The 10,761-nt window shown below is 37.1% G+C and overlaps 2 protein-coding genes and 1 non-coding gene across 3 annotated transcripts; 2 read left to right on the top strand and 1 right to left on the bottom strand.

The window, feature by feature from the left end:
- Positions 1-349: 349 nt before the first annotated feature.
- Positions 350-4,913, top strand: LOC21410137 (bZIP transcription factor 46). Its single transcript, XM_024173139.1, has 5 exons — positions 350-534; positions 1,382-2,631; positions 3,142-3,213; positions 3,303-3,332; positions 4,569-4,913. Exons 2-5 carry the CDS (start codon positions 1,507-1,509, stop codon positions 4,641-4,643), a joined length of 1,302 nt encoding a protein of 433 aa, XP_024028907.1. The 5' UTR covers positions 350-534; positions 1,382-1,506; the 3' UTR covers positions 4,644-4,913.
- An 852-nt stretch (positions 4,914-5,765) lies between these two features.
- TRNAE-CUC lies at positions 5,766-5,838 on the top strand. Its single transcript has one exon. It is a non-coding gene; the product is annotated as a tRNA-Glu (tRNA).
- Positions 5,839-6,222: 384 nt separating this feature from the next.
- LOC21410136 (protein DJ-1 homolog C) lies at positions 6,223-10,728 on the bottom strand. Its single transcript, XM_010109629.2, has 8 exons — positions 10,393-10,728; positions 9,968-10,168; positions 8,718-8,867; positions 8,453-8,632; positions 8,050-8,127; positions 7,426-7,626; positions 7,027-7,164; positions 6,223-6,948 (listed from the first exon to the last, which is right to left on the bottom strand). Exons 1-8 carry the CDS (start codon positions 10,654-10,656, stop codon positions 6,736-6,738), a joined length of 1,425 nt encoding a protein of 474 aa, XP_010107931.1. The 5' UTR covers positions 10,657-10,728; the 3' UTR covers positions 6,223-6,735.
- Positions 10,729-10,761: the final 33 nt, after the last annotated feature.

The following is a 10,761-nucleotide window of genomic DNA, read 5'->3' as shown; positions in this document are numbered from 1 at the left end:
TGATTGTATGTGAGAGCTTTTTACTGTAGCAAAAAAGTTAAATATGATTATTTGTGAGAGCTTTTTACTGTAATAAAACTCAAATTCTAAACTCAAATCATCGAAATGAACGGGGAGTATCTTCCCCACATCGTGACCACGTCATTATTCTCAACAAGAAGCAGAAAGATCCCCGTCCAAATATGATGTCGGGAAAGCGAGATCCAACGGCCAGCATGATTCCACCTAGCGGTCTCCCATTGGACAAAGATCACATCAAATTTGAGCTGAAATCCAATTGGTCCACGTTGCGACTTCTGGATTGATCTGAAGGCTCTTGTCCCGAAGCGCATAAACAAAGTGGGAAATTCCCATATTCCAAAAAAAAAAAAGAAAAACTGTGAAGCTTCTCAGGACTCCTTAAATGGCGACTCGTGTCTATCGAGGCCGCACAAGACACTTGTCGCCTCCTCCACCTCTCGCAACTCCAACTTACAGAAAAACTCCCAATTTTCCACTCTCCAAGAAACCAAACAAAAAAAAAAAAAAAAACAGGTAAGCTTTTTTTTTTTTTTTTTTTTTTTGTGTTCCCTCTTATTAGTTGTTACTGTGTAGCTATTCATACCTTTCTTGTTTCTCTTGTTTTTTTATTACATTATTTTCGATAATGCACTAATTTTGCCCGCGTTCTTCTTTTTTTAAGTCGTATTTGTCCCCTTTTTTCTTGTAATAAAATTTGAAAATGAAAAATTCTCTTTTTTTTTTTGTATTTATTTTTTTTACATTTATAAACAAGGATATGAAGTCTAAGAGCTGATTAATGAAGCTGAAGAGCTTAATTAGGAGTTCTTGCTAGTTGTTTAATAGTTCTTTGACTTGGTGAATTGTTTGGATCTTTAGCAGTGAAAATTATTATTGTTATTATTGTTATCATACACATGACAACAGTGGAATTGGGTTTGACAGATGGATCTACCTTTATTGGAAGATTGGATTGCTCTGAGGGACAATTTGTTTGGTTCTGATAATTTTTTTCACGTTTGTACTACTTAAGAAAATTGGATCTTCTGTGAATAATGGCCCTTCTCCAAAAAATAAAAATAAAATAAAAGTATTGTTGCAGTTCGTTTGTTTTCTCTCTAAGATTTCTTCTTCCTTATCCATTTGTTTCTAGTCTACTTTTCTAAGTGGGGTTGTGCATAATGCTGTGCACTACTTAAGGTTTTGATAAAAGTAAAATGGGAGTAGATGAAGTGAAAGATGTTGTTTTTTGTCCATAATTTTGCAGTACATGTGTTATGATCTTATTGGGTTCATATCATGTATAGAATCTTGAGTTTTTAGTTCTTTCACTGACCCATCATCTTCTTTATGTTTGTGGACTTTTTGATGCGTTCTAAAGAGACCAAGACAAAAGAAAAGTGAAAAGTGTACTGGGGGATACTCACAATTGGATGGATATATAAGAGAATCTCTTCAGAGCTTGGTTGTTGTTATTGCTTGAAGAGTTTTCAAGGGGGGGAAAAAATGGGGTCAAATATGAACTTTAAGAACTTTGGAGATGCAACACCACCATTAGGGGATATTGGGTGTGGTGGGTTAAAGCCAGCAGGGAATAGTTACAGTTTGGCTAGACAGCCTTCCATATACTCATTGACCTTTGATGAGTTCCAAAACTCCATGGGAAAAGATTTTGGATCGATGAACATGGATGAGCTCTTGAAGAGCATATGGAGTGCTGAAGACACTCAAATCATGGCTTCTAGCGTTGGAGGGTCAGGAGGTAGTGGTGCTCTTAATGGGAACTTGCAGAGACAAGGTTCGATAACCTTGCCGAGAACGCTAAGTCAGAAGACGGTTGATGAGGTGTGGAGAGATTTGGTCAAAGAAAGTGATGGGGATAAAGAAGGTAGTAATGTTGGTGGAGGATCAAATGTGCCTCAGAGGCAACAAACTTTGGGGGAGATGACTTTGGAGGAGTTTTTGGTCAGAGCAGGGATAGTGAGAGAAGATGCTCAAGCTCAACAAACTGGAAGGCCTGCTAGCACTGCAAACAACAATAATGCTAATAATTTAGCGTTTGGATTTCAACAGCCAAATCAAAACAATGGAATTTTCGACAATCGGGTGATGGCGATGAATAATTCACCTCTCAATCTGCCTTCGAGTTTACCACTGAGTATCGGCGGAGTGAGATCATCTCAGCAACAAGCACAGCAAAAGCCCCAGAAGGAGCCGCTCTTTCCCAAACCTGCAGCCACTTTGGCCTTTGTCCAGCCTATGCATTTAGTGAGCAATGCTCAGCTTATGAGTGCGGGAACTCGGGAAACGAATCAAACAACAGTGGGAATTGCAGAACCTGCTGTCAATGCTGCCTTAGTTCGAGGTAGGGGTCTACCGGGTGGTGGAGTTGGCATGGCTAATATAGGTGCTGGCGGCGTTACAGTTGCGGCAGCATCTCCTGCAAGTCACATGTCATCTGATGTTATTTCAAAGGCTAGTGTAGAGACACCTACTTCAGTGTCACCAATTCCTTACATGTTCAGCCGGAGAGGGAAGTGCAGTGCAGCTTTAGAGAAAGTTATTGAAAGAAGGCAGAGGAGAATGATCAAGAACCGAGAATCGGCTGCAAGGTCCCGCGCTCGTAAACAGGTAAACTACAGTTGATTGTGCTTAAACATTATGTTAGCTGTGGAAATATAGTTGTGATTGTGTTGATCATATTGGTGCTTTCTGGGAGTGGCTTACATGATCTTGGTTCCGTTTAATCTTTTTGTGTTTTTTTTTTTTTTTTTTTTTTTTTTTTTTGGAGTTTGCTAAACATTAAATCGTTTAAGATGTATATATGCTTTGGATATTTGGATGGCGGCAGTTTGTGCATAAATCCAGATTCAAGCTGCAGCTTTCCAATGCATTCTGTCATGATATTGAACATATCTTGCTATTATTGCTAGTAGAAATGAGAACTTTTCATAATTTGAACAGGAAGTTTTTGATAGGTTAAGATATGATATATTTCAGTTTTTTCAAAATAAATAAACTTTTGTGAAGTCCTGGAAACAGCTTTAATTCTATTATTGTCAAATCTGCTTGGCATTTTAAATTTATGTCTGGATAAAAGGTTGAAACTAAGAAATATTCTTTTTGGGGTTTTTTTGGCAGGCATATACATTGGAACTAGAAGCAGAAGTTGCCAAACTTAAAGAAATGAACGAAGAACTTCAGAGAAAACAGGTTTATATTTTTTTCAGATCAAGTTCTTTCTTCTTTATTGATCTGTATTCTTTGACAAACCTTATTTGATTTTATCTTGGTTGATGCAGGCAGAATTCATTGAAATGCAGAAAAATGAGGTACATATTACTTTGATATTTGTCTTGAAACAATTTTAATATTATCTAGAGCATTAACAAAAGAAGCATATACGGAACTTTTCACACCCCACTACCTGCTTGGTGTCTCTTTCAAAATATATCATAGCATAGCTAAAACAAGTATCATTATTGAAAGTCTCACGCCACATAGCGTTGTATGTGTAGTAAATTTGTCGTTTTTCTTCTCATGTTTCTTTTTGGACCAGATTTCCTTAGTCACGTTTCACCAACAATCAATTGCGTGGTGTGAGTGTAAGAATGTCTTTTCTTCTCCTTTTAGGATGCATCCAAATTCAGTACTCGATAGTCCCACTCTGAGGTCCTACCCGCCAATGAGTTGTGGGGCATCGGCTCCATAGTGGTGTGAGTGAAATTGAGACCGTTTGATAGATGTGTTTTTAAATTTCTTAACAATGGGAACGAGGACAAGATGACACCAACAATTCTTTTTTCATTAGTAAACGAAAATTAGTGAGATGTTTCATTTGTTATTTGTTAGCTGTCTGCAATTGCATGTATAGAGACAACTGGCAGCATTCTGCGTATTAGGAAATTATATCTTTATTGATGTTGAATTATCAATTGACCAAAATCTTAAGCTGGTGGAAATAGTACCCTGAAATGTCAACCTCGAACATACTGGAAGCTGATATTAAAAATATACCCCTTTTAAAAAATATATATGTATATAGCATGCCTTGTTTTGTCTATTTTCCCAATATTTCTCCTCCTGTATTGTTTCTGGCCAACATTTGGTCAAAAGCCAAAGTGGGTAAATGAATACGTCAAATGAAGTTTGATTGCATCAATTGATAACGACTTATATATCCTGGCCACAAATAAGCAGTAGTCATCCATTACTGTATTGCAAAATAAGAAGCTCAAGATGAGCTATGCATGAAGACAATCATAGTATCATTTGACCAAGGGCCATAACAATGTGTTAACCAAACAGGAAGTTTAGTTAGCTAGGACTTTGAGCTGGAAAATTAAAAATTAACATTCTCTCTCTATATATACATACATACTAGGCGTATATATATAGATTCAACCAACATGATATATTATTATTTAAACAGAAAATGTGATAGTGGAGTCTATGTGTCAAACAGTGAGTATAGAGAGAGATAGAGAGAGAAAAAGTAATGTTAGCATTTCTCATATATAAATTTCTCACTTGCGAGGCTGATTACCCCTTCGTATTTGTTTTGGCAGCTTTTGGAGAAAATGAATAGACACTGGGGAAATAAAAGGCAATGCTTGAGGAGGACGCTCACAGGTCCTTGGTAAAATTGATGATTTGGATTGCAAATAAGTCAAAATGTGTGCTTGGACTAGGGAAAATACCAAAGTATGGTATAGGAATTTGAGTGTCTCATCAGTGATATCAATTCAGTCTTGTACCAAAACTGTAGGTAGGCAGGTTAGTGTGTAGGACCAGTGTACTACTTGTAATTTATTGTCTAATGCAGGTTTTGTCTTGTAGATTAAACTCTTGAATCGTGTGAACTTTTGGTTGACTTTCGTTTGATTAAAATTTAATTATGACATCTCTAAAGTGCATCATCTGGTTTGTACATCTTAATTTTGGTGGTTAATCCCTTTACATATACATACATATATATATGTATATATTTATATGTATAAATTCCCAACTCTACAAACGAATCATGGACATTTGTGAACGGCATTGAACACAATTGGAAACCTGTAATGGTAAAGCCTTGATATAGGTTTATTTCAGAACATATTCAATAAACTATTTATGACTTTATGCTTCAGGGCCTCAAGAAAAACATCAATATGCTTTTCCAGAATCTCGGGTTTAATTGAAATGACAATCCCTTCAAAAGACAAGTGAAATAAGCAAGGATCTCCCTAAACTTGTATCAAGGCCTTAACAAATGCAAAAATCGGAAACAAAGAAGTTTTTGTATTTAGTCACATACGCTCAATTTTACATCCTCTCGTAAGAATGTGAGGGAAACCTCTACTAATCAACGAGAACAGAATCAAAAGAACATGAATTTCATTCAATTGCAATCCATACCCCTACAACAATGGTGATTTTCAAGAGATCACCCACTCTCCTACACAACTCAATTTCTACAGAATTCTCTCCCCCTAACTTCTCAGCCTCCCTCTCTTATTTATAGGCTCCCTTACTAACAATAAACCCATTCAAATATCCTAAAACTTCCTCAACAAGACTCTTCAACAAACTATATCCACGTCAGCACTAATTACTGGCGTTTCTTCCTCCTACTATAGACCAGCAGCGTCGGGTTCTTATCAGAATGACATCAATTTATACGTGCAGAGGTCATTGCCATTATGGTTGTAAAGGTCCTTGGCCGCGAAACCAATTATGCTTTCTTATATAATTATTAATTAAAACCCCTGCAACATCAATCCGTCGTAGTCTAGTTGGTTAGGATACTCGGCTCTCACCCGAGAGACCCGGGTTCGAGTCCCGGCGACGGAATTTTTTTAATATCAGTCCGGAAGAGATGCGTAACTTGCATAAACCTATTTGTAAATACGAGACTTATAAAAATCAACAAAAAGAAGGAAAATCCCTAACAATAAAATTAACAAATGATTTTTAAATTTAACAACAATAATGTTGTGTCCATCACGTGATAGCATAAAATTTTACATAAAAAGTTGCGTTTCTCTTTGTTACTGTCAAAACTTATAGAAAACTATGATATTTTGAACTTATTATAACTGTTTATGTAAAATTTCTAGTTATTACGCAATAAAAATGTGATTACAAGATCAAACACTACCAAAAATCAAAAGTTAAAGAACTAACCTGCCAAAACTGAACTTTAGTTCATGATCAAATCAGTGCCACTAACCCAAATATTGAATAATCCATCGACTAAAGTAAAAGGACTTTTCCTTTCTGTTGGCAGGGAAAAGGGAAAAACAATCTATTGACTATGACAATGTTTTGCACGGCACATTCATTTCTTCTTGACATAATAATTTAACCTTGTCCACAAATAAGACAATGAAGACCCCCCTTTTTTTTTTTTTTTTGGCTTGTCCTTGTGTGGAGAAAAGGCATCAAAGAAACGATAATACTGATTATGTTTTAACTGTGACTCAACTAGGAAGCATGCAGTACCAAAAAACAGCATTTACAGAGTGCTCCACAGGACACAGCTCTTGCCTTTTTTGGAGAGACCGTGTTTCAATGAACCTTTCAACGTTGGAAAAAAACACCTCCACATTTAGCACTCCCTTTGAATTGATTTCCCAACAGTATGACGGCTTTCTCCTTCCGATACAAGTTGGTGCAGAATCTACTTGCTATAGGGTAGGAAACATGGAAAATCGTCATCCATTTATAGGACTCGGCACCATATCAGTTTTAACTCCTGGGGTACTGGTAGACAAGGCCCTCTGCAACACTTCTTGCCCTTGCATGACCAAAAAGTTTGCTTATAATAGCCAATGCAAACTCCGTCACTGTAGCAAGTCCCCTGCCCGTTATCAGTTTACCATCGATAACGACTTTGGTGCCGTTCACTATTTCATCGGTGAGTGTGCTCACCACGGATGGATGGGCAGTGGCTTTCTTATCCTGTATTTGGGCAAGTGAAGTATAAGGACTAACATATAGGTATTAGAAGCGATAAGAAATCGGTTTATTACACGTCACCTTCAATAAACCCTGTCTGTGCAGGACTTCTGGTGAGGAACGGACTGCTCCATATATTCTTCCAGCCAGTTTCTGTTCTTTGAGCAGTTTCTTTAGAATCCTCGACTTGTTAAGCCGCTCAGCCCCAGCATTTCCTCCCTGAAATGTGACAATGTACGAGAATCTTGAAGAATGTATGGCAGTGCAAAAAAGTCTTGAAACAGTTTATTACATGTGAACGGAATGATGTTACTGAGAAAATGAGCAAACATAAACCCTTCAGAATTTACCACGTGCTGTGAACGTGGGCAATTGGGAAGCTTAAAGCACAATGAAGAAATAGTAAATGGTGCCACTGAAAACTTGTGGTCTTGATTTTCATTTAAGAAAGCATGTAAGCAAAAGTTTGGTTCGTCTCACCGGAAGAATGATTAGATCATATATTGACTCAGCAGCATCGCGTATTAACTTGTCAGCAATTATTCTGGTTCCTCGAGATGCCAAAATCTTCGCAGATTTCTCAACTGAAGCAACTACAACATCCACCTTTGCTCGTCTTAGAATATCAGCAATAGTTACAACTTCAATCTCTTCAGAACCATTAGCAATCGGAATAAGAACCTGTCTAACATTTTAACGATGATGAAACTCGTCTTAAAAGAGAAAAGTATTAAGAAGAAAAGGAAAGGCTGCTACATATGATAATCAGATTAACCTATGTAGCTGGTCTAGTTGATAAAGACTCATGGCATCATATCAAAGATATAGCTAGAACAGGATGTCACAGTAAAGGGCGTTTTATTTCTCTGAATTTCTGAAACCAAGCCTTTTTAAGACTAACAATTCTATGCTCTCTAAGGGTACCTTGTACCCTTGACTAAATACCCATAAATGAAATTTGCTACATCAAGAGTTCTCTAGTGAGTATTTAACACATCAAGATATGAAAAAGAGTAACTTCAACTGGTGAGAAACACGAACGAGAAAAACACAGAGCAGGAACGAAAATTCTGAATCCCAAAAAAAAAAAAAAGAGCAACTTACACGAGGGCTGTGGTCAACAGACCACTCAACTGCGTTAAATTCTTCCTTTCTTGATTCATTTTCCGCAGTGCAGACCATCTAAAACCAAAAGAGCCAAAGAGTATTAGCCCACATCTATCAAGCACACAACAACTGACAAACGAATACGGTGGGAAAAAAAAAAGACCTGGCAAATGGGATGCCGAAACAATTTTCATTATTTTTTAGACAAAACAATTCTTAGTCACTAAACCTAAGCTGCTAATCACATTGAGCCTTATAGCTTGTTTTTTTGGTGATATCAGACTTGAAACACGATGTCCCTTCTCTTTCTCTATTATATAGGAAGGTCCATTTCAAGTTAATATCTTAATCCTAAAAATCCACCACCTAGAGCATAGAGTAAATACATAGTAAGACTTACCAATAACTCTCCAACTTCGCTGGCAACAGACTCCCCATATAATTGCTCTACTAGGCATAGGGCAAACTCAAATGAAGTTCCAGGACCACGACTTGTTGTGAGCCCTCCAGACACTTGTATATTTGATTTTACTGCCCAGAAGGTCGGAAGCTTGTCCATGAATGCAGGGTGGCAAGTTGTCTTGCATGCCAAACTACACCATTAGATAGCCAAATACATTGACACACTCAAAATTATAAACGAAAACCAATCCAAGTTTATGTACCTGCTTTTTCCTTGTAAGGCCCCACGGTAAAAGTGTCACTGCTGGAGCAGCACATATTGCTCCATACAACCTCTTTTCCTCAGCCTGTTTCCTTGTAATTTTCTGAAGAATTTCACAATCTCTTAACCTCACTGAGCCAGGCATTCCCCCCTTAAAATGATAAACATGAAAATAATCAACGCAACATAAGATTTGGAACAAAGACAAAAAGAACTTAGTTCAAACTTCAAACTCCCTCACATGTTAATCTACAAGGAGGTGAAGAGGCAAACATCTCGTGCAACTGCAATGCCAAAATGCCAAAACGCAGATTTTTTTTTTTTTTTTTTTTTAATCGGAATAGCTAAAGTACCCTAAGACTAATTCAGTCTATTAGCCCTATGGGTTCTAGAGAGAAGTTAATGGGACATTCTCAAAAGGTAATTCAATAGCAGTTGTCCTTTCTTAGACTATTACTGCTCGTACAAAACAATGCACAGTACAGTGTGAGACTGAGACCCATGGCTCCTACTTTCTAATAAGAAATGAAACCACTAGAATTCAAATTTTGGAGGATACACGCATAACTCACTCACGCACCTAACCACTTGAGCTAACTAAAACCACAGTTTAATCATATAATTTTAGCAAGTCCCTAGTCTAGAATACATGGATTATACCGTTGTTTTGAAGCTAAACATCAATATTCAATGGTAAACGCCATAGAGATAGATTTATTTATTTTCTTAAGCAATTTGAGGTAAATAGATCTTCCATTGCATCATTTAAATAGTAGTATGTTTTTAATAAAAGATTTCTGTTTATTATTGTTGATCGGTTCTCATGAGATTTTAAAAGTATTTTTTGATTATGACGTGAAATCTTGTGTTTATTTTGAATTGAGATATGAGAATGGTTGAATTCTTGAAGAATAAGAGATTCTAAGATAGGGGCGTTATAATTTAGTATCAGAGCTATACATTTTTAGAAATATAATGGACGTGTTATGGGACAAAGAACTCTGTGTTTTGAGGAATTGTTAAATCTTTATATTTATTATTTATTAGGACAGTTGTTTAATTGGAGAAATTAAAATTACTAAATTTCGAGGGTTTTTTATGTTTTAAAATTTTAATTTAAGCAATTTACCATAGCGTTGTGATACTAATTGCCGACTAGATCATTAGCGTAGCCTAAGCACAAGCCATTTCTCTTTCAATACCAACTTCAAAGAAACAAAAATATTATAAACATGGCCGAAAATTACTTACTGGCAAAGCCACAAGGTCGAAAATTTGATTGGAACAGGCCGCAATGGAGGTATCGGCTACCAACTTAGTACCGCCTGAAGCTTCAATCTCAAGCTGCGGCTCCACCGAGGCCACCGTAACCTCCGCGCCAGCTCGGCGAAGAACGTCGACGATGATTACAGCTTCCATTTCTTCGGTGCCAAACCCTATCGGTACCAGAACCTGCACATAGAGACCAATAGTCATTTCAAAGTTTTTTTTTTTTTTTTTTTTTTTTTTTTCCCAAAACCGTCACAAAGAGCCAAAAAGCTTTTTCAAATTTTTTTTTTTTTTTTTTTTTTTTTTTTTTTGCAGCTGGTGGATCATAAACTTCAGTGAACTTAGCTACGCTAGCGATTTTCAAGCAAAATTTTCTCAGGGAGCAAACAGAAAATTATAGGAAAGACCTTCTTGGGAGGAAGAGGAGTGGCGTTGCTTGTATCCATGGCGGGAGGAGTAGAAGTTAGGGTTGTTGGTGATGGCGTTGTGGAAAGCGTTTTCGTGGCTTTAGTGGAGCGTTTCGGAGTCGCTGTTCTTTGTTGTCCGGATGCCATTAGAGGTATAGAGAAAGAAGGAACGCTCGTTCCCAAGGGAGAAGACATAGAAGAGTTCTTCTGCGGATAACGGAATTTGGCGGCGGTGAAGGAGAGAACGGAGGACAGAGACGCCATTTTTGACGCTGCTCTTCAGATTCTCCAAATGGAGCTCTTATCCGACTGACAGTAATAAATATCTTTTTCGTTTCTTTTTTTTTTTATAAGGATAATCTGGTCATT

The sequence above is a fragment of the Morus notabilis genome, unplaced genomic scaffold (genome assembly GCF_000414095.1).
Source record: "Morus notabilis unplaced genomic scaffold, ASM41409v2 Scaffold45, whole genome shotgun sequence".
NCBI classification, from domain to species: Eukaryota; Viridiplantae; Streptophyta; class Magnoliopsida; order Rosales; family Moraceae; genus Morus; species Morus notabilis.
This window is presented reverse-complemented; position numbering and strand designations above follow the sequence as displayed.

Excerpts from the sequence above, each read along its gene's own strand:
- LOC21410137 (XM_024173139.1), top strand. The coding sequence starts at position 1,507 with ATGGGGTCAAATATGAACTTTAAGAACTTTGGAGATGCAACACCACCA. Across the intron at positions 2,632-3,141 it reads GGTCCCGCGCTCGTAAACAG|GCATATACATTGGAACTAGA; the intron begins GTAAACTACAGT and ends TTTTTTTGGCAG. Across the intron at positions 3,333-4,568 it reads TTGAAATGCAGAAAAATGAG|CTTTTGGAGAAAATGAATAG; the intron begins GTACATATTACT and ends TTGTTTTGGCAG.
- LOC21410136 (XM_010109629.2), bottom strand. The coding sequence starts at position 10,656 with ATGGCGTCTCTGTCCTCCGTTCTCTCCTTCACCGCCGCCAAATTCCGT. Across the intron at positions 8,868-9,967 it reads TCGACCTTGTGGCTTTGCCA|GGGGGAATGCCTGGCTCAGT; the intron begins GTAAGTAATTTT and ends TATCATTTTAAG. Across the intron at positions 6,949-7,026 it reads ACAGACAGGGTTTATTGAAG|GATAAGAAAGCCACTGCCCA; the intron begins GTGACGTGTAAT and ends GCCCAAATACAG.